The 23,142-nt window shown below is 39.3% G+C and overlaps 1 protein-coding gene across 3 annotated transcripts in view; it reads left to right on the top strand.

Moving 5' to 3' along the window:
- The window catches only part of TNPO3 (transportin 3), a 101,150-nt gene that overhangs the window by 42,902 nt on the left and 35,106 nt on the right, over window positions 1-23,142 (top strand). For all 3 annotated transcript variants that reach the window (XM_011995885.1, XM_011995886.1, XM_011995887.1), the window contains 7 exons: window positions 8,119-8,262; window positions 11,712-11,887; window positions 12,382-12,520; window positions 15,395-15,541; window positions 18,969-19,076; window positions 20,800-20,891; window positions 22,774-22,913. In XM_011995885.1, the coding sequence (XP_011851275.1) occupies window positions 8,119-8,262; window positions 11,712-11,887; window positions 12,382-12,520; window positions 15,395-15,541; window positions 18,969-19,076; window positions 20,800-20,891; window positions 22,774-22,913 (946 nt within the window). The remainder of the gene's footprint in view (window positions 1-8,118; window positions 8,263-11,711; window positions 11,888-12,381; window positions 12,521-15,394; window positions 15,542-18,968; window positions 19,077-20,799; window positions 20,892-22,773; window positions 22,914-23,142) is intronic.

Consider the following 23,142-nt stretch of genomic DNA (forward strand, 5'->3'; position numbering starts at 1 on the left):
GATCTCAGCTCACTGCAAGCTCCGCCTTCCGGGTTTACGCCATTCTCTTGCCTCAGCCTCCCGAGTAGCTGGGACTACAGGCACCCGCCACCTTGCCCAGTTAGTTTTTTGTATTTTTTAGTAGAGACAGAGTTTCACCATGTTAGCCAGAATGGTCTCGATCTCCTGACCTCGTGATCCGCCCATCTCAGCCTCCCAAAGTGCTGGGATTACAGGCTTGAACCACTGCCCCCAGCCTTATCTGGTTCTTTATAGAAAATGTTTACTGGTTCCTAAAGTACATGGTAATAAATTGATTAGCCCATATCTCATTTATAGGTCTTTATAGTCCAGCTTAATTTTCTCAATAATGTGGTTATACAGCTTGAATATCCCTTATCTGAAAGGCTTGGGACCAGAAGTGTTTAGGGAAGGGCAAAAAAAGTAGTATTTGGGATTTCTGAGTTCTTAAAATTTTGGAATATTTTCATTATATTTACTGGTTCAGCATTCCTAATCTGAAATGCTCCAGTGAGCATTTCATTTGAACGTTATGTTGGCACTGAAAAACTTTTGGATTTTGGAGCATTTTGGAGTTTGGATTAGGGATACTTCACCTATAGTAAATTATTTTTCAGAGATGTGTTTCAGTACAGCAAGATCATAGATCTTTTTGTTTGAAAAAAATTAAAATTCTGTTAAAAATTGTGTTCAGTTTTGTATTAGAAATTCATTGGAGGGCTGGGTGCGGTGGCTGACCCCTGTAATCCCAGCACTTTGGGAGGCTGAGGCGGGCGGATTACTTGAGGTCAGGAGTTTGAGACCAGCCTGGCCAACATGGTGAAACCCCATCTCTATTAAAAATACAAAAATTAGCCAGGTGTGGTGGCACACTCCTGTAGTCCCAGCTAGTCGGGAGGCTGAGGCAGGAGAATCACTTGAACCTGGGAAGCGGAGGTTGCAGTGAGCCGAGATTGCGCCACTGCACTTCAGTCTGGGCGACAGAGGGAGACTCCATCTCAAAATAAATAAATTAATTAATTAAAATAATTCTTTTAAGTTAAATATATGTTTCTCACTTAGCCATTTATTTTAAAGAAATCGTTTTATGGAAAATTAGAAAATATGGACAGCAAATTACATTCAAACCATCTGGAGATCATACAGTTAACCCTTTCCTCTATGAACGTACTTCTTTATGGACATATATACAGATATTTTAAGCCCAAATGCGATTATACTTTACCTACTCTTCTGCATCTTGCTTTTTCAGTCATCTGCTTATCTTTTCATGTTAGTAAGTTTTCATATCATCTGATAAACCCAGACCATATTCACATTTCACCAGTTAGTCCTAAGATACTCTTTACAGGCTGGGCCTGGTGGCTCATGCCTGTAATCCCAGCACTTTGGGAGGCCAAGGCTGGCAGATCACAAGGTCAGGAGCTCGAGACCATCCTGTCAACATGGTAAAACCCTGTCTCTACTAAAAATACAAAAATTAGCTGGGTGTGGTGGCATGCACCTGTAGTCCTAGCTACTTGGGAGGCTGAGGCAGGAGAATTGCTTGAATCCAGGAGGCAGAGGTTGCAGTGAGCCGTGATTGCACCACCACACTCCAGCCTGGGTGACAGAGTGAGACTCCGTGTCAACAAAAAGAGAGAGAAAGAAAAAAAAGATACTCTTTACAAAGAATATCCAATCTATAACGATGCCTTGTATCAGGTTCTTAGTCACAACCCCACATCCTGTTCCTTCTTTAAAATGACATGACTTGTTGAAGAGATTGTACCAGTCGTTTTATAGAATTATCTTACCTTTATGATTTTCTGATTGCCTCTCCTTTGTTTCATTTAGCTTGTTTTTCTTTTCTCTGTATTTTCTCTAATTGGAAGTTGTATCCAACACAGCCCTTCTCAGTAGGGGTTCCTCAAGAGAATTAAACCTAAAGCTTTCATTATATGTAATGAATTCTTTCCTCTACATTAATAATGGTTCTAGCTATATACCACCCTTTGGATAATTAAGAAGATAAGCACTCAGATAATTTTCTGAAGGACTTAATTCTTATACAATAAACTTTTTTGTAGCTATAGAGCCTCTCTATGTTGCCCAGACTGGTCTCAAACCTGGTCTTAAATGATCCTCCCTCCTTGGCCTCCCCTAATGATGAGATTACAAACGTGAACCACCACACTTAACCTATAGGATTTAATTCTTTCCTAGGATCCTGATTGAGAAAAACTGAGAGGCTTGGATGATTAGTTTTTAAAAGTTAAACATTTTGGGATAGAATATATCATAGGTACTTGATGCTATGTCTTAGTGTATATACAGCATTTGGTAGTGATGCTAGGGTTGACCACTGGATTAGGATGAAAGTCTGATCCTTCCATTTTTAAAAGTCACCTTCCTCCTTTGTAATATAATGTAGTTTGTGTGATGGAAGCTTGTTATTTTATGAATGTTCAATTCCCTGTCAGACTTTAGCCTAATTATTTTACATTCCAGTAGATAATCCTTACTTTAATCAATAATTTCATTATGGGCCAGGCAATGTGGTTTATGCCTATAATTGCAGCATGTTGGAAGGCTGAGGTGGGAGGGTTGCTTGAGGCCAGGTGTTCAAGACCAGCCTGGGCAACATAGCAAGACCCTGTCTCAAAAAAAAAAAAAAAAAAGAATTAACCAAGCATGGTGGCATACACCTGTAGTCCCAGCTACTCAAGAGGCTGAGGCAAGAAGGATCACTTGACCCCAGGAGTTCAAGGTGGCAGTGAGCCATGGTTGTGCCAGTGTACTCCAGTCTGGACAACAGAACAAGACTCTGTCTCTAAAAATAATAATACTTTCATTTTGCAATGGCTTACAAAATGATATTTGACTGTTTCTGTCATTCCTTGTACATATAAGTTGGCATTCTTATGGGCTCCTACTAGAAGGGTAGGATAAATCTTAATTCTTTTCAAAATGAGGGTTTATTTTAAAGCTGCCTTGAATGTTAATTTTTTTTTTTCTTTTTCTGTTTTTGTCTTTTTGAAGTATGATGGACTCATGTTCATTAGGTCTAACCAGATGTTTCCTTTCCAAGTTTCAGAATCCCATTCTTTACCAGTCAGTTTCCTGACTTTCACATGAGAAGTGTGGAGAGACTGTAAATTCAACTGTTGTTTGTAATTCAGCAAGTCATACAACTAAGTTTTGTATATGAGTTTCAGCAGTGCTAACTTTGTGGCCACAAAAAGTAAGAGCTGCTTTTAGACTTGGCATGAAAGCTCTGGTGCTCACACTGTGGCTTGAGTTGAGAATTAATGGACTGGAATTTGTCATTTTCTTTTTGTAAGCACTTGTGAACTTAAAATAATCCAGTCCACATGTATTTTGTGTCATGATTACTGCCACAGAAGTCAACTACAGCAGCCACTTGGGCATTCAAGGCACGTGCTTGACTTAGCACATCATGACAGTCAATCACAGGTGATATTTTCCTAATTGTGATGCAGTCTGAAAAATATATTTCCTGTGGTGCTTAAAAATGTCTCTAATTTTGTCATGTAGCTTGTCATGTTATAAAACCCAGGGGATGAAATTAGTCCAAAATGGCGAAGAAAAAAATAGGCATGTGGCTGTAATGCCGGGTTCCAAACTCCTCTTAAGACCTTTTCTCGTTTAGTTTCCTGCATGCTCTCCTTTAATGGTTACATTCTATCCTATTTCTTGTTAGTATTATACTTTTGTGGTCTCTCCTAATGGACCCATTCCTAAACATGGTGTTGAACTTTTTGAAGTTTTAAATGTGTTTCTGCATGCTATCATAGCTGAACTGAACCTGTGCTTCTAATATTTTTGTCTCTCCACTTTCTATTTTGCTAATCTAAGATCTCAATTCTTGTTTATCCCTGCTATCTTTTTACTGGTGAGCTCTTCTGGACTCTGGCATTTATCTTGAAGCTTTTGAGGACTTACTTTAAGAGACAGATTTTTAACATAGCATAGCTCTCAAAGAGGAACAGAAGATAACTCTTAGTTCTGATGCTTTAGAATGTATGTTGGATTTAATTTGCAGAATTTCTTCTTTTCAAAGAGATTAGTTTTAGACACAGGTTTTTTCAGAATTTGGTCCTTCAGTTTGAGTCTGTAGTTAGAATGTACAAGCAAATCCTTCCACTTGTATACATCATGTCTTATTAAAATTGAAATGTCATTCAAGAAGTATAAAGGCCAAGTGATTATATAATTATATATGCTTGTTGGAAAAAGGTGGAGTTGGAAAAAGGTGAGTTTATATCAACAGCATCAAAGATTCAATTGAGAGTTTGAGACAGGTTGAGAGGGAGAGAGAATGAGTATCAGCTCTTAAAGAGAAATCTCTCAGTGGCTCCAGTTCATGTTAAGGGAACTTAGTTACTCTACTTTCAGCCTTAAAATTAAGTGCTCCTGTGCCTTTATTTATGTATCACATATTTAAATATATTGCATATATTAGTGTCATACTCTTTTCTAAAAATTCTGGCCATTTTAGTGATTCTAGGCAACTGCCTGGCATCCGTGAATATTTTCTCTGAGTTTCAGGGGAACAAAGAAAGTCTTGAGGTAAAAAATAACTAGAAGAACTTAATGGGGCCAGAACCATATTTGCGACATTTTCTCATCTCATCTAGTGTGTTTTCTGGTGACTTTTAAAGTGTTATTTTATTTTTTAATCTGTAGAGACAGGGTCTTACTTTGTTGCTCAGTTTAGTCTAGAACTCCTGGGCTCAAGCAATCCTCCCACCTCAGCCTCCCAAAGTGCTGGGATTACAGGCGTGAACCCCTGCACGCAGCCTCTGATGACTTTTTACGAGTACTTTCCCCTCTAAAGCAAGAGCTCTCAGTTCTTTCCTTTCCTGCCATTCTTCTTTTTTTTTTTTTCTCAGACAGAGTCTCACTCTGTCGCTCAGGCTGGAGTGCCGTGGCGCAATCTCGGCTCACTGCAACCTCTGCATCCAGATTCAAGCAATTCTCCTGCCCCAGCCTCCTAAGTAGCTGGGATTACAGGGTGTGCCCCCATGCCCAGCTGATTTTTGTATTTTTAGTAGAGGCGGGGTTTCACCATGTTGGTTAGGCTGGTCTCAAACTCCTGACCTTGTGATCCACCCACTTCAGCCTCCCAAAGTGCTGGGATTACAGGAGTGAGCCACCGCACCCAGCCCCTGCCATTCTTCCTTCTATAAATACTTGGATATTTACTCTGTGCCTCTTGTGGCTTTAGATAGTAACAGATGTCTCAGAAGTCGTTTATATCCTAGACATAAACTTATGTGTATACTCATGGTTATGTGGTTAATTTCTCTGCAAGTTAGCTGCAACTCCACCTTTTTTCAACAAGCATATATAATGCAATATGCACAATAAATGAAAATGAGTGAGTCTGCATTTAGTTAACCGTCAAGTTCTGATGTTATTCGTTACAAATGATGTATACTTCAAGCTGACATGCTTAAAACTAGTAAAATAGTTGGTTCATGTGTGATAGATGATTCTGTTTCCCCATGCTGTTAATATTTCCTGGCTTTCTTTGGTAATACACTAATTATCATCCAGGTAAATTAGTATATAGCTAGTTATACTGATGATGATGTATAATATTAGTAAGATTATTGTTGCAATCTGCCTAGCTTTAGAGGCTTTTGAAGTGGAGGAAGTCCTTGATAGTAATCATATCTTTGTTCTGTATATATAAGCAAATAGAGAAATTTGGGAGGTAGCTATGATGTAGTGGTTAAGATCATAGACTTTGAAGCCAGACTTCTTAAGTTTAAGTCCTGGCTATGCTATTTCCTACCTGTGCCATATTGGGCAAGTTACTTGACTGTCTGCCTCAGTTTTCTCATCAGTATATTAGGGATAATAGTATCTGTTTCATATAGTGGGGATTAAATGAGTTAGTACATATAAAGCTCTTAAAACAGTGCCTGTTGCACAGAAAGGGCTCAGTAAGTGTTAGAATGACTGGTCAGCTTATTTGTCATGTACTTTTCTTTCTCTCCCTGAAATATAATGGCCTGGAAGAGAGAGAAGAAATAGAAGGAATCAGGTATATTAATGTACTTGGACTTCCTTTCTTCTGTCTTCTGAGAAGGAAAGGTTGTTTGTTTTGTTTTGTTTTTGAGACGGAGTCTTGCTCTGTTGCCCAGGCTGGAGTGCAGTGGCGCGATCTTGGCTCACTGCAAGCTCGGCCTCCCGGGTTCACACCATTCTCTTGCCTCAGCCTCCCGAGTAGCTGGGACTACAGGCGCCCGCCACCACACCTAGCTAATTTTTTTGTCTTTTTTAGTAGAGACGGGGTTTCACCATGTTCGCCAGGATGGTCTCCATCTCCTGACCTCGTGATCCGCCCGCCTCGGCCTCCCAAAGTGCTGGGATTACAGGCATGAGCCACAGCGCCTGGCCCAGACCTGAATATCTTATATAGCCCTCTGTGGGAATGAGCTGGCATACCCCTCACTTCTCTTCATCTTAGCAACCTAGCATTCTTTGGAGCACAATAATAAAGACAGTCATCTTCAATGTAGATTTATGTAGTAGATGAAGCTTTGAACTTGGAGAATTTTCCTGTGTGTTTTATATCTGCATTGTAACCACAAATATCAATATTTAGATCTGATTTAATAATACATTATGGGATTTCACCCCCACTCTCATGCCTCCTGAACCCCATGAAAATTATATTTCTAACTCATTGCTTGCAAGAGCTATTTTAAAACATTCTTTGTCTAGAAAAAGATGCATTACATTTTACTTTGGAAAAAATATATATCACAAAAACAGTCTACAAGGAGAAACAATGAGTTTTAGTCTAATTCTGTTTTATCTCTTTTATAGTATTTATAGTAGTATCACTTTCTGTGGGATGACATGTTTATTATTCTGTTGCCAAAGCTGAAACATTAGCTTTTCTTGTGGAAATATACAGTAGTATGCCTAGCTTACTCTAGGTATCTATTCTATGACAACCAGGTATATAAATAAGTAAACTACTTGTAAAATAATTTTTTGGATAATACAACCTTAATGCAGAAGTGGGAACTAAGAAATTAGTAAGTTATTTCTGAAACAACTTGGGTAAGTCTGTAACCTCTCTGTACCTCAGTTTTCCCATTGAGAAGGTAGAGACCATAATAGTAGCTACCTATAAAGTTGTATTTGGGGATTGTGTTAGTGCAGTCTCATGCTGCTATAAAGAAATACCTGAGACTGGGTGCAGTGGCTCACGCCTGTAATCCCAGCACCTTGGGAGGCCGAGGCAGATTGCCTGAGGTAAGGAGTTCGAGACCAGTCTGGCCAACATGGTGAAACCCTGTCTCGACTAAAAATACAAAAAAGTTAGCTGGGTGTAGTGATGTGCATCTAATCCCAACTACTTGGGAGGCCGAGGTAGGGGAATTGCTTGAACCAGGGAGGTGGACATTACAGTGAGCAGAGATCGTGGCACTGCACTCCAGCCTGGGCAACACAGCAAGACTCCATCTCAAAAAAGAAAGAAAGAAAGAAAAAATACCTGAAACAAGGTAATTTATAAAGAAAAGAGGTTTAATCAGCTCACGGTTCTGTGGGCTGTACAGGCTTCTGCTTCTAGGGAGGCCTTAGGAAACTTAACAATCATGGTGGAAGGTGAAGGGGAAGCAGACACATCTTCACATGGCCGGTAGGAGAGAGAGAGAGGAGGGGGAGGTGCTACACACTTTGAAACAACCAAATCTCGTGAGAACTATCAAAAGAACAGCAAGGGGGTTGTTCATTCCCATGATTCAGTCACCTCCTACCAGGCCTCTTCTCCAACACTGGGGATTACAATTTGATACGAGATTTGGGTGAGGACACAGAACCAAACCATTTTGGGGATTAAGTAGATTAGTGGTATTTAGAACAGTGGTGCCTAGCTGGATGCAGTGGCACATACCTGTAGTCCTGTCTGGGCGATGTAGCAAGACCCTCTCTCTTAAAAGGAAAAAAAAAGACAGTGACACTTAAATAGCACTTTTAACTGTTAGCTGTTTTATTGCCATCCTTCTCATTATTATACTTGTAAGGTGATTGTAATAATGGTTTAAATATATAGATTAACATTATTCATTTTAAGTTTTTTTCCCTATTCAGATGACCTGTGTAGAAAAAGCAGGAACAGATGAGAAAATGCTTATGAAGGTTTTTCGCTGTTTGGGAAGTTGGTTTAACTTGGGAGTTTTGGACAGTAACTTCATGGCTAACAATAAATTACTAGCACTCCTTTTTGAGGTTTTGGTAAGTAATGACTTTATTTATCAAAGTATTTCTGCCAATCACTTCGTAACTAACCTGCTGGGACATAACAGTGTTTTCAAATTTTTGCACAGTAACTGGAAGGCATGTATTAAGAACATAGCAATGTTCCTTGCTACCAGGTACCAAATTAAAAGTATCAGTTTTAATACTCAAAATAGGATATAGTTATGCTTAAGAAGAAACAATGTTATATGCTGATACATGATTTACATATTAAAATTCAAATAACCATTGGTATCTTTTTCCTCGTTTTAAAAATATAAAATTCTGTATTTCAATAATGGTCATTGAATCCTAGACATTTCCATGATATAATTATATGTGCATCACAAGTTTAGGAAAAAACAGAACAGAAAGAATTAAAAATTATGTTTAGTGCACCCAGAGACAATTATAGATGAAGATACTATCTTTGTAGTTGAGATTAGTTAAACATCATTGTATGTGCAAAATGGATTTGGGTTTTTGAGATTAGTAGAGTTAAGTACTAATGTATTTTTATATACTTGTGTATTTCTTCTTTAAGCTTTGAAAGTAGCAGTGCCTAGTAATATAGTCTTGGTAGATAGGAGGTAGGGAGTCATTAGAATACAATTACATTTTAGAACAAGAAACATAACATTATCTTAAGCATAAATATTATTGAAGGGGTGTTTGGAGAGGTGAAAAACTTTGTCTTTTTCTGCTGGTGGGTTTCCTTCAATGAAGATGTATTAGTATGGAAGCTGCATGTATTCTGAATGTATGCGGATGCACTATTACTTAGAAGATAGTACCATGATGCTAGATTGATGCCACTGTCAATTAAAGAAAAGAAAGACGTTCTTCAAGGAGACATTTGGCTTGTCAGTGGTAGTGTATTTCTGCTGTCATTTTTGCATCAGAAGCTAAGTCTCAGGAAAATTAGGATGCTAGTCATTGTTTTGCTTGCCATTGTCTGTCTCCATGTATGTTGGTATCCTTCCTCAATAATGATAATATTTATTACCACCTCAACAAATAGTATGAAGAGTAATCACTGTAAATAAAGTCATGTCCCACTTTTGTTTAAAAAATTTACATGTGATTACATATAAATGGAGGACAGTCTAGAACATACTTCAAACTTAACAGTGGTAATTTCTGGGAATTGGGATTGGAGTAAGGAAGCAGTTAAATAGTATGCCAGGATTATATTATCTCCTCTACTGATCCAGTGTCAGGACCTCTCTGTCACTAGTAAGAGTGTTTATCTAGAGTCAGGGTAAAATGTATTCTTATTTTTACATTCATTCAGTGGTTTAAAATCATGCTACTTTTTTTCTTTTGGGGGGAGTGTCACAGGGAGTTAGGGTGTCTCTCTGTTGTGCAGACTGGAGTAGCTCCATTGGCATGATCGTAGCTCACTGTAGTCTCAAACTCCTGGCTTCAAGCAATCTTCCTGCCTCAGCCTCCCAAGTAGCTGGGATATAGGCATGTGCCACCATGCCTGGCTAATTTTTAATTTTTTTTAGAGACAGGGTCTCTCTTTGTTGCCCAGGCTAGTCTCGAACCGGCCTCAAGCGATTCTTCCACCTCAGCCTCCCAAAAATACTGAGATTACAGATGTGAGCCACCACACCTGGCCCATGTCATGTTTTAATTTGCTTTATGTTTGGACCACGACTTTCTTGTACAACTTTCCCCCAATAGCTTTTTAAAAAAACTTAAAATACTTGATATATACAAAAGAATAAGTATGAACACTTACTATTTATTTATTTATTTTTGAGACAGAGTCTCGCTCTGTCGCCCAGGCTGGAGTGCAGTGGCGCAATCTCAGCTCACGGCAACTTTTGCCCTCTGGGTTCAAATGATTCTCCTGCCTCAGCCTCCTGCGTAGCTGAGACTACAGGTGTATGCCACCATGCCTGGCTAATTTTTTGTATTTTTAGTAGAGACAGGGTTTCACCGTGTTAGCCAGGATGGTCTCGATCTCCTGACCTTGTGATCTGCCCACCTCCCAAAGTGCTGGGATTACAAGTGTGTGCTACCGCGCCCAGCTCGAACACTTACCTTTTAATAACTTGATAATATAATGAGAATCTTTGAACCCACTATTCAATCTAAGAATAACCTAATGAATAATTTGCATCTTTGTGCTCTCCCAAACCTGCTTGTATAGCTTTTTGTCCCACTGGAGATTTTAAATATCCTTTTAAAAAAATTTTTCAAGGAAGACTAATATGCCCTTACTAAGTGCATTTAACCTCTCAACTGTACTCTCTTCACTAGAAACCCGGGAGGATTCCCTTCTTGGCCCTTTTGGTCTGCTCTGATTTGCATCAGTTCTTTAGATATACTCCCCGCCATCTTGGGACTTGCCTTTACTGTGCTTTCTGGATTAAAAAGTTAGCTGTTTCTTTCAAACCCCCTCAGATAACATCTTCAGGAAAGATATAATGGAAAGTAAACTTGGAATTTTTGCATGCCTGAGAACTATTTTTATTTTGCTTTCAATCTTGATTGATGGCTCAGTTAGTTATAAAGTTGTAGGTTGAATATTATTTTCCTTCAAAAGTTCAGAGGCCCTGTTCTCCTTTACTAGCGTGCATCATTGTTAATGAAATGTTGGAGAACTCTGATTTCTGCTCGCTATTATTACCTCCTTCTCTCTTCCCCAGAAATTTTACAGACCTTTGTTTAACTTTGGTATTCTGAAATTTCACAGTGATGTGTTTAGGTATGTGTCTTTGATACTTGTTGAGCCCTTTCATTTTAGGCAGTGCTTGAATATCAGAAAAAGGATGGAAAAGATTTTCACACACTGGAATAGGGTAGGAAACACATGGCATTCCATTTGGAGGGGCTGGTGTGAACAAGAACATGGAGATTACAAATGATATGACCATGACTTAGGGACAGAAAGACTGATTTGCTTGACATATAAGGAAACAGAAATAGGATTGGGAAGATTGATGGATGTTTTCTCATGGAAGCCTATGACTTGACTGTTACACATTTAAAGTACATGTTCAGAAAGAGGCTGTAATTGAAAGAAAGAAAGAGGCTCTAATTGTTTTCCTATTATACTTATCCATCACTGTCCTCAAAGGATTGGTTCCAGGACCACCCACTACCCCTGCCCCTCTGTGCACAGTTTCCAAAATACACAGATGCCCTAGTCCCTTATATAAAATGGTGCAGTATTTGCATATAACCTACCCACATCTTCCCATATACTCTAAATAACCTCTAAATTACTTATAATACCTAATACAATGTAAATGCTATGTAAATAGTTGTTATAGGGTAATTTTTAAATTTGTGTTTTTCATTGTATTATTATTTGCTTATATTTTGAATATTTTCTATCGATGCTTGGTTGAACCCTAGGGTATGCAGGGCCAACTGTAGATCACTCCTTAGTGATCATACTTCTTGCTTCCCTATTCCTGCTACCTCCCCAGCAACAGGATAAGACCTCATCTAACCTACATGAAGCTGCTTCAGACTGTGTATGCTCAGCTCTCTATGCCATTGAGAATGTGGAGACTAACTTGCCATTAGCTATGCAACTTTTTCAGGGAGTGCTGACGTTGGAGACTGCCTATCATATGGCTGTGGCGCGTGAAGATTTAGACAAGTGAGTAATTGTTTAAGTCTGGAGCCCTGGGTTTACCTACAGTCTGGTCATTCTTTTAAGTCACTTTTTATTATTTATCTGTCATTTGTGATTCTCGGTGATTCTGTAAATGTACAGATAGTTGCTTCCTAAAGACACTCTACTACGCTCCTCTGAACCGAGAGTGGCAAATTGGATGTGGGGTTTGTAGAATTACCATAGAAATGCTAAGGCTTTAAAAATTAGAGACAAAATTTAAAATATCAAGTGTGATTTGATGGGAATTTTTATTCAAATGTTTTAATATTTGAGAATTTGAACTGACAAATCACATGTGTAGGAGTATATGATCTAGGTAAAGGTGTCTGTCATGGGGATTGTGATACAACATAGTAAATAATCACTAGATGTCCCTTAGACTGAGGAACCTTTTATTTATTTGATTAACTGTGCCTGTATATACTTATAATATCCAGATTTCTGACTCATTGTTCTCATTCGCCTGTCTTCTACAGAGTTCTGAATTACTGCCGTATTTTCACTGAACTATGTGAAACTTTTCTTGAAAAAATTGTTTGTACTCCAGGCCAAGGTCTTGGGGACCTCCGAACTCTGGAGCTGCTTCTTATCTGTGCAGGACATCCTCAATATGAGGTAGTGTTTATGCTATTCTAAGACTATTATTCTCCAAGTTGTGTGCTGCATATTATCTATATTTCATTACCTCATGCCCAGCTTTTATTGTTGAGAAATTATAGTCTTGTTTTTAATTAATGTGATTTCCTCTGTTTTGGAATTTTAAAAAAATTATATTTGGGTTTCTGCATTGTGTCCATCTCTATTTTCTTACCTGGTTGGCTGGGCTGACTGTGGTAGACCCCTCAAGGAACTCGTTAGAAAGCAAGCCTTTCCAGCGAACCCCTTGTCTAGCTTGACTTATTCTCTAGAGCTTTACAGCTAAAAAACACCAAATTCTAACTATACCTCCACAAGTCTTAATATCCTCAATTTTTCTCCAAATGATGGATGAGAATGACAAAGGGATTGAAAAGACTTAAGGGTCTCTGTCATTCAAAATCCTTGACACCCTACCTACCGAGGTTTGCTGGATTTTTTAAAATCTAATTTATTTGAGAAGTTTTATAGTATAAGAAATGAGAAAGGGTTGGCCTTGGTGACTTACGCCTGTAATCCCAGCACTTTGGGAGGTCAAGGCAGGCAGATCACCTGAGGTCAGGAGTTTGAGACCAGCCTGGCCAACATGGTGAAACCCTGTCTCCACTAAAAATACATAAATTAGTTGGGCGAGGTGGCTCATACCTATAATAACCCAGCTACTTGGGAGGCTGAGGCAGGAGAATTGCTTGAACCAGGAGGTAGAGGTTGCAGTGAGCTGGAGATCAGGCCACTGTACTCCAGCCTGGGCGACAAGAGCGAAACTCCATCTCAAAAAAAAAAAAAAAGTGAGAAAGAAGTGTTCCCAAGTTGGGCATTGTTTTAAATAGCTCTGTTTTGGATCCTTGATGGGAAATGGATGATAGGGACCCTCTTACTGTGCCTTAGGCACAGTGGTCCTGTGACTCTCGACCCGTTTTCTGTTATCACATGCAAGACAAGGTTTATTTGTTTTACGTAATGTCATGAGGATACCTAGATTTGAGTGGAACCCAAAACATTTCTGGGAGAATGTAACCCCACACAATTATCACTCCTTTAAACAGTGCCATATGGAAAAGAGGCTACGAGTAAAATCCCAGGCCTTTTCTCCCTTTCTCTCACACTCAGGAAAACAGGTGAATAAAAGTGACATGAAGCTGAATCAGTTATGTTCAGGAGTTACAGATGATTTTGAATCTCAAACATTCAATGCAGTGATTTCAGAAGTTTCAGAAAAATACCTTAAAAAAGACTTCTGGCCAGGCACGGTGACTCACGCCTGTCAGCACCTTGGGAGGCGGAGGCAGGCAGATCATAAGGTCAGCAGTTTGAGGCCAGCCTGACCAACATGGTGAAACCCCGTCTCTACTAAAAATACAAAAATTAGCTGGGGTGATGGCACGGGCCTGTAATCCAGCTACTCAGGAGGCTGAGGCAGGAGAATCACTTGAACCCAGGAGGTGGAGGTTGCAGTGAGCCAAGATCGCGCCACTGTACTCCAGCCTGGGCGATGGAGCAAGACTCCATCTCAAAATAAATAAATAAATGAATAAAAAAGACTTCTGGCTGGGCATAGTGGTTCATATCTCTAATGAGGTTCATACCTCTTTAACACTTTTGGCGGCTGAGGTGGGAGGATTGCTTGAGCCCAGGAGTTCGAGACCAGCCTGGGCAACATTAGAAGACCTTGTCTCTACAGAAAATTTCAAAAATTAGCTGGGTGTGCTGGCGCACACCTTTATCCCAGCTACTCAGGAGGCTGAATGGGAGGATCGCTTGAGCCCAGGAGTTCGAGGCTGCAGTGAGCCATGATTACACCACTGCACTCCAGCCTAGATGGCAGAGCAAGACCCTGTCTCTGCAGAAAAATTTTTAAAATTAGCCAGACATGGTGGCAAGTGCCTGTAGTCCTCCTAGCTACTCAGGAGGCTGTGTGGAAGAATCGCTTGAGCCCAGAAGTTCAAGGCTGCAGTGAGCTATGATTGTGCCCCACTGCACTCCAGCCTAGGTGGCCCTGTCTCTAAAGAAAAAATATATATCTTTTGAGACAGGGTCTCACTCTGTTGCCCAGGCTGGAATGCTGTGGTGCGATCACAGCTCACTGTAGCCTCAGCCTCCTGGGCCCAGGTGATCCTCCAACCTCAGCCTCCTGAGTAGCTGAGAATACAGGCATGCGCCACCTACGTGCCTGGCTAATTTTTGTATTTTTTGTAGAGATGGTGTTTTGCACCTGGCTGAAATTTGTTTTAAGTAAAATAAAATTGGAAGCGGTGGCTCATGCCTGTAGTCCCAGCACTTTGGGAGACCTAGGTGGGAGGATTACTTGAGGGCAGGAATTCAAAACCATCCTGGGCAAGATGGCGAGACCCTGTTTCTACTAAAAAAAAAAAAAAAAAAAAAAATTAGCTGAGCTTGGTGGTGTGTACCTGTAGTCCCAGCTACTTGAGAGGCTGAGGCAAGAGGATCGCTTGAGCCCAGGAGTTAGAGGCAGCAGTGAGATGTGCTCGTGCCACTGCACTCTAGCTGGGGCAACAGAATGAAACTCTGTTTCTAAAAAATAAATAAAAATAAAGACTTCCATGTCTCTTATCGTTTTCTCTAAATTCAAAATTCAGTGTACTTTTGGAGGCATTACCTCAGGACTAAATGGAATGTAAAGCCAGTCATTCTAAATGGAGATTCGGGCCTAACATGGGAAGACAATTTGGGGAGATAATAGTAAATCTGCTAGAGAAAAGGTGACTTCTTAACTGACTCCACTCATATTATTTAAAAATATATCTTTCTTCCTATATGGTCGTGGTGATAATAAAATGTCTTCTTACTCTATTCCTTTCCCATTCAAATAAATCATCTCTGTTAACCTAACAGGTAGTAGAAATTTCATTTAACTTTTGGTACCGACTCGGGGAGCATTTGTACAAAACTAATGATGAAGTTATTCATGGCATCTTCAAAGCTTACATTCAGAGGCTGCTTCACGCCTTGGCTCGACACTGCCAGCTGGAACCAGACCATGTAAGTTCCCTTCTCTACCTCTTCAAATCTTAATTTCTTCCTCTTGTCAGTGCCAACTTGAAAAGGAACTGAGAAGATAGATAATAAACCTGGCTGGGTACCCTGGCTCATGTCTGTAGTCCCAGCACTTTGGGAGGCCAAGGTGGATGGATTGCTAGAGGCCAGGAGTTCAAGACCAGCCCGGGCAACATAGAGAGACCCCTGTCTCTACAAAAAGAAATAAAAAAAAATTAGCTGGGCCTAGTGGCACACGCCTGTAGTCCTAGCTACTCAGGAGGCTGAGGTGGGAGGATTGGCAGGTTTTGTCACTCTACAGCTTATACTGAAGAAGTCAGTACCAGTATAATCTGTTAGGCCTGTTTAGGAAAAAACAAAAACAAACAAACAAAAAACACTCCAGCTAAACCAGTAATTCTTTTCCTAGGAATTTATCTTAAATCTGCAGAAGAAAAAACAGCTATTTTATATATAAAATGTTATCTATAAAAGTAAAAATTATAAACCCATATACAGCAGTATAATAAGAGTTATATGAATTATATAAGAAGAGTTATGATTTAGCAACTTGATGGAGCAATTAAAAGGTAGTGAAATGATGGTATGGTAAGAGAAAAATCAGAATGTAAAATTTTGTACTCTTTTTTTTTTTGAGATGGAGTCTTGCTCTGTCGCCCAGGCTGGAGTACAGTGGCGCCATCTCGGCTCACTGCAAACTCTACCTCCCAGGTTCACGCCATTCTCCTGTCTCAGCCTCTTGAGTAGCTGGGACTATAGGTGCCCGCCACCACGCCCGGCTAATTTTTTGTATATTTAGTAGAGACGGAGTTTCACCATGTTAGCCAGGGTGGTCTCAATCTCCTGACCTTGTGATCCACCCACCACGGCCTCCCAAAGTGCTGGGATTACAGGCATGAGCCACCACGCCCAACCAAAATTTTGACTCTTATTAATAGTAGAAAGTAAGTGGTTAGATGAAAACTAATACAAAAGTGAAATATTTGTGTGTATGATTTTGCCCCACGAACATACACATTTTAAAAATCTTATTTATATTCATTTTATAGTTTAAAAGAATATAGAAATCTATTTGTTTAGAAAAAAATACTAGAAATATTATTAGTTTATTAGAAAACTCTTCAAACATCATGCTTAATCTCTTCAAATTTTGCCACATTTATTTCATCCTGTTGGTTGGTTGAATCCGTCCTTTAATTTAGGACCTGCAGTAAGTTTTATTGCTTACAATTAAATCCCATGTGCTATTCTCTTAATTTTAATGTTAGTATTTTGTTTGAGTCATGGTATTTTGTATCTCCACACAACCTTAGTCATGATCTAGTCTAGTGGTTTTCAGACTGCACCCACCACTCGGAGGCCGAGGTGGGTGGATCACTTGAGGTCAGGAGTTTGAGACCAGCCTGGCCAACATGGCAAAACCCCGTCTCTACTAAAAATAGAAAAATTAGCCGGGCATGGTGCCGGGTGCCTGTAATCCCAGCTACACAGGAGACTGAGGCAGGAGAATCACTTGAACCCAGGAGGTGGAGGCTGCAGTGAGCCGAGATTGTGCTACTGCACTCCAGCCTGGGCAATAGAGCCAGACTCAGTCTCAAAAAAATAAAATAAAGTGACGACTCCTGTCTTCAGCTACATTTTATTTGGAAGCCTGATTTATAAAGCAGGGCCCCTTTTGTTTAAATGGCTTTGTGCTTGATCCCTTTTTTGCCTTCGCTGAATCTGTGGCACCATTTCCCTTGCGGGTAATTTCTTACATTTGTAAGTGTATAGTGCTTTATAATTTGTATAGTGCTTTATAATGTTAGCCATTATCTCATCTGAGATAGCCATCATATTTCCTCCTCATTCCTTGACCTTAATTTCTTCATCTTAAAGCAAGGAGGTTGAACTAGATTAGCAATTCTCAACAGTACTAAGGGCTTTTCCCAGGTATTTGGGCCCAAGATTCTCATACGTGCCTTTAACCATCTTATAATTGCTAACTCTTTGTTTACTTACAGAAGTGTGTCAGAATAGAAAAGATACAGAAGTGTTTGTAATAGGAAACCATGGAATATAAATGATGTTTAAATTTTTTAATGACAAATTTCAAATGCACAGCAAACATGAAATAATGTCATAGAGAACATCTGTATACCTACCACCTAAATTCCACTGTTCATATTTTACTATGCTAGTTTTATGTGTCTGTCCACCTACATGAAATTTTTTTTTAAGTTTAAAATTCTGGGCTGGGCATGATGGCTCACATCTGTAATCCCAGCACTTTGGAAGGCCCAGGCGGGAGGATCACTTGAACCTGGGAGTTTGAGACCAGTCTGGGCAATATAGTGAGACCTTATCTCTACAGAAAATTTTAAAAATTAATTGAGGCCAGGTGTGTGGCTCATTCCTGTAATCCCAGTACTTTGGGAGGCAAGGCGGGCAGATTGCTTGAGCTCAGGAGTTCGAGACCAGCCTGGGCAACATGGCAAAACCCCAACTCTACAAAAAATATAAAAATTAGGCAGGCGTGGTGGTACATACCTATAGTCCCAGCTGCTCGGGGGCTGAGGTGGGAGGAATCCTTGAGCCTAGGAGGTCAAGGCTGCAGGGAGCCAAGATCAAGTCACTGCACTCCAGCCTGGGCGACAGAGTGAGGCCTTGTCTCAAAAATGAAAATAAAATTATATTTTCTGTGTGAAGTTATTGTGACAGTGGTTGATTTTGGTAGATCTTGAAACATAAAGCTTCAGAGGTTTGTTTGGCACTAAAGAGCTGACCTTCTCTAGATAGGCTTATCAGTTAATTTACTACTTCCAGGTCACTTCTCACTCTCACCAAGCCACATTTTTCCAACAACAGAACAAGCTGTAGCTTAGAAATACAAAACACAGCCGGGCACGCTGGCTCATGGTGGCTAACACTTTGGGAGGCTGACGTGGGCAGCTTACTTGAGGTCAGGACATCAAGACCAGCCTGGCCAACATGGTGAAACCCTGTCTCTACTAAAAATAGAAAAATTAGCCAGGCGTTGTGGTGTGTGCCTGTAATTCCAGTTACCTGGGAGACTGAGGCAGGAGAAACACTGGAACCTGGGAGGTGGAGGTTGTAGTGAGCAGAGATCGCACCACTGCACTCCAGACTGGGCGACAGAGTGAGGCGCCGTCTCAAAAAAAATAAAAATAAAATACAAAACACACACACAGACCAAATAGTTTCTCGTGGTAAAGGCAGAGAATAGGTTGTGTTGACTTGGCATACCTCACAGTTTGGGAAACCTTCTATCTAAAATACAATACCCTCATGATTTAGGCAACTTCTGTTCATTGAAACTTGACTGCTTAATGGTTTTTTTCTTCTAATTTTATAGAGGTCATTGAAAGCTGCAGTGAGTTTAAAACAAATGTTATCTGATTTGAAATTTTAGGAGGGGGTGCCTGAGGAGACTGATGACTTCGGGGAGTTTCGGATGAGGGTATCAGACCTGGTAAAGGACTTGATTTTCTTGATAGGGTCTATGGAGTGTTTTGCTCAGGTAAGCCTATTTGGAGATTGTTTCCAGTTTTACTGGTCACCTTAATTGTGTTCACTTCTGTGTCTTCTGTGAATGTTCCATCTTATTTCTTCAATCTTAGTGGCTGAATGAGATAATAGATATGCAAGTGCCTAGCACACTGCCTGGCATATAGTAGCTATGTTTATTTAACATTTTACAAGTCAGTTGCAGTTTATGGATGATTTGGTTATGGTTTACTCTCTATGCTTGCAATGATTGCTGTTCCACTTGTACAGCTGGAATAGAAGATCATAGATAAGCATTAAAGCCTCTAGGATACTTATAGGGAATCTGGACCTAGCCAGGAACAATAAGCAAGTGTTTCTACTTTAGCAATTACGTACCAACTCCTGGTAACTCTTTTAGTTATTTGGCATTATCTTTGTCCACACTTATGGTTAGATTCTTGTGCAGTTTCATCCCAGAGGTGACTATGCTAGAGTAGAAGATTCATAGTCCAGAGGTTTTCCTGACAATCAGTGAGTAACATTTTACCTTATAAGGTTACAGTCATCATCATTCCATACCACTTAACATTAGTATAATTTCAGGCAGTTTTCATATTGCTGGATTATACTCTAATGAGCTCTGAAATACTACTTTGGAAGCTTTATCATGGCAATACTGAAGTAACCTAAATTTTTTTTTTTTTTTTGGTAATTCAGTCATTTGTTGTATATTTGGGAGTCATACATCTAAAAAATGTTAATAACAGTATAACTGTTTTCATTATATTAAGCAAAGCATGCTTACTGACCCATCTGTGAAGAGTTGGGGATTCTTAGAAAGCCACTTAAATGAGATCCCTGGATCTTAGACAGATGACCTGTGCTCAGATTTCAGCTCTTCTCTCTTTAGCTCTATGGCTTTAAGAAATCCTTTGATCTTCTCAATCCTTTGACTTAATTTACAAATTTATGTAAATTATCAATGCTGTTCAAGATACAGTCTGTGGAACACCACCCCATGAGATGTTTTTTGCCAAAAAAAAGTTATATCATTAATTAAAATTAGGAAATGGTATAAATAGTATATTAAAGGCTCTGTGAAGTTGTATAACAAGAGAGCTGTTTAATTTTGCCTTCCCTAGCAGTGTCTGTTATTTGACTGTAAAATATTAGTTAGTCACGTTCTGTAGGTGGATATAATCTGGGAAATTCTGGACCAGAACATCTCAGAGTATTCTGCTAGGTGTACCTTTTTTAAAAAAATTAATTCTGCTTGGATACAGTATTGTGATAGATGCTTCTAAACAGCTGCTTTTTAGGAATTCAGTCAGTACTACCAGTGCTGATGCAGACAAGTAGTTAAAACAATAGAAATGTAAAGCCAATACATATATAGAGGATTTACATTGTATCTCCATTTTAAGTGTGTTTATGTATTTATCAGTTATTATCAGGACCAGGAAAAGACACTCATGTACAGTGTTTTGTTTTTCTCATAGTAGTCGTTTTCTGGGGGCAGATGATAATTTTGATAAACTCTTGGGAGTCTAAATGGGTTTATTTCAAATATTAAAATAGTTATTCCTAGTTAGTAATGATGTAAAAAAAATGAAAATAATATTCTCATCTGGCTTGAGAAATAATTAGATTTAGAAACAAGGAGCAGGATTTACTTTAACTGGATTTTTTGTTTTGTTTGTTTTGGCATTCTGTTTTCCTTTTAATGGATCCATAATCCACCTCTTCTTCTCTAGTTATATTCTACTCTGAAAGAAGGCAACCCACCCTGGGAGGTGACAGAAGCGGTTCTCTTTATCATGGCTGCTATAGCAAAGAGTGTTGATCCGTGAGTGTCTCATAAGTCTTTTGCTGGGAACTCTAAATATCAAGAGGAAGGAAAATTACACTATTTTTTTTCCTTATATGGTATATACCTGAGACTTTTAGAACTTCTTACTTCTGTTGTGCTGTCTAGTCTTCTGACTTCTAGAGTCTAGTCCAGGGTCGCCTGAATTGCTGATACCATGTTTTAACAACATTTCCTAGAGTTAAAATTATTTTATTCTTGATACTAGGAGTAGAATGCTGATTTATTTTTCCAACTGAGGCTCCCTTGTGAAAGTTGGTATGGTAAAGAATTTGTTAGACTGTTTAATTGTTGGTATTTGCTTAAAAGCAATTGAATAGACACTAATTTGGGTTTTCTGCTTTTGTGACCTTGGGTAAGTTATCCTTACAAAATTAATTACATTGTTTTGAGTTTCAGAGAGGCAAGGCCTAGGCACCTTTCCACCTGAAAGAGCCAGATCTAAAGGGCAGTTACCGTTTTTGTTATTGCCATTGAAAAATTTCAGATTATTCAAATTTTACTTCTAATTGCATGGAAATTCTATTTATGGTATGAAGCCCTAGAGACAGAATTTACTTTGTGCCATGAGTATATGAATCGATGTTAATATCTGCCACGCTGAATTGTGACGTGATACCTGCAGTCAAGCTCTATATTCAGTCTTGATTGGAGAGATGGTTAAGGCAGGTATTTATAAAAAGCACAGTGCTTCTTTCTTAGCTGCCTTTCAGGGCCTCGTCAATGGGATATTGTTTCTAATCCAGTAAATATTCAAGGAGGTTGAATAGGTTTATTTTTCTCTATTAAGAAGTCCTGGTCCTTAATTATATACCACACTATTTACTCTTAAACCCATTTTGGTGTCATTTTGAACCTTCTGTGACAAGTCTGAAGCTTATTAAAATCAGTAATATTCTAACTAATATGTCTTGGTTTGAAAAATGATGCCTAGATAGTCTTCATTAATTGATTTAGGGTCCCTAGGAAACATAAGGTATAAATGAGAGATTCGATATATTTTTTTGTTTATCTGCATTTCAAGCCAACTGCATGATTATAATTTTTTAGTGCATATAAAAGGACTTAATAGTCTAGCTTATCAGCAGAGGGTGGTCTTGCTCTAATCCAGGATATTATTTACATTTTAAACATCTTTCATTTCTGGATGAAGTTCTGCCACTTTGGGGGCATCCTCCACTCTACTCAAAAGGCGTTTAGCCAGTATATTTTGTCAGAGGCAGAGGGAGAAGGAGAGGGAACAGATAAACTCATGGAGCTGTGGAAAGTGTTTGGTTAACTTTAGTTTTCCCTCATGTTCCAAATCAGGGCAACTTAATCTATTCCTGCAGCTTGTTTTCTTGTTCTTTCAGTTAGTGAGCTGGCTACCCATACTTACCTGTTCTTAAAGTTTCCAATATCCAGGTGTAGGAAATCTTTGGAGAATAACAACAAAGAGTGGTCTATCAGAATTATTCATTCATCTGTTTAGCCATTCAGCAATATTTATTGAGTGCCCACTATGTGCCAGGCACTGTTCTAGGTGCTGCAGCTATAGGATGAAATAAAATAGATTCTTTAAAAGAAGACATTCATCCACAGTAAATGTCTGCCTCTCCAGCTTGATGTGTCTTTAGACACTTTACTGGCATTCAGAATATTAAGGAGCAGTATGCTTTTCCTGAAACAATATCTTTCATTTCTATCTTTTCCTCTTTTTTGAGGATTTGAAAATCTTTCATAACAAATACCAAGTACTTTTATTTTAATAGTTATTTAGAAAGAAGCTCTTTAGCAATGCTGTGTGTCATCACAGCCTGTTATTTGGCCAGAATATAACCTCTGAAATCAGTAACTGTGAGTACTTACCACCTATACTCAGGGAGAACAATCCAACACTTGTGGAAGTCCTAGAAGGAGTTGTCCGCCTCCCAGAGACTGTACATACGGCTGTGCGATACACCAGCATTGAATTGGTTGGAGAGATGAGTGAAGTCGTTGATCGAAATCCTCAGTTCCTTGGTATGTGTAATCTCTCTCCTCTGCCACTTCTTAACTTGTCATTTTTCTGATTTTTCTTCTCATCTCTTACTTTTGCTTGAGTTTTCCTTTCTGTTTTTTTAACACGAGAGTGTTTATAGAAACTGAGAGTAGGCCGGGCGCGGTGGCTCAAGCCTGTAATCCCAGCACTTTGGGAGGCCGAGACGGGCGGATCACGAGGTCAGGAGATCGAGACCATCCTGGCTAACAC

The sequence above is a fragment of the Mandrillus leucophaeus genome, unplaced genomic scaffold (genome assembly GCF_000951045.1).
Source record: "Mandrillus leucophaeus isolate KB7577 unplaced genomic scaffold, Mleu.le_1.0 Scaffold5, whole genome shotgun sequence".
Classification (NCBI taxonomy): Eukaryota; Metazoa; Chordata; class Mammalia; order Primates; family Cercopithecidae; genus Mandrillus; species Mandrillus leucophaeus.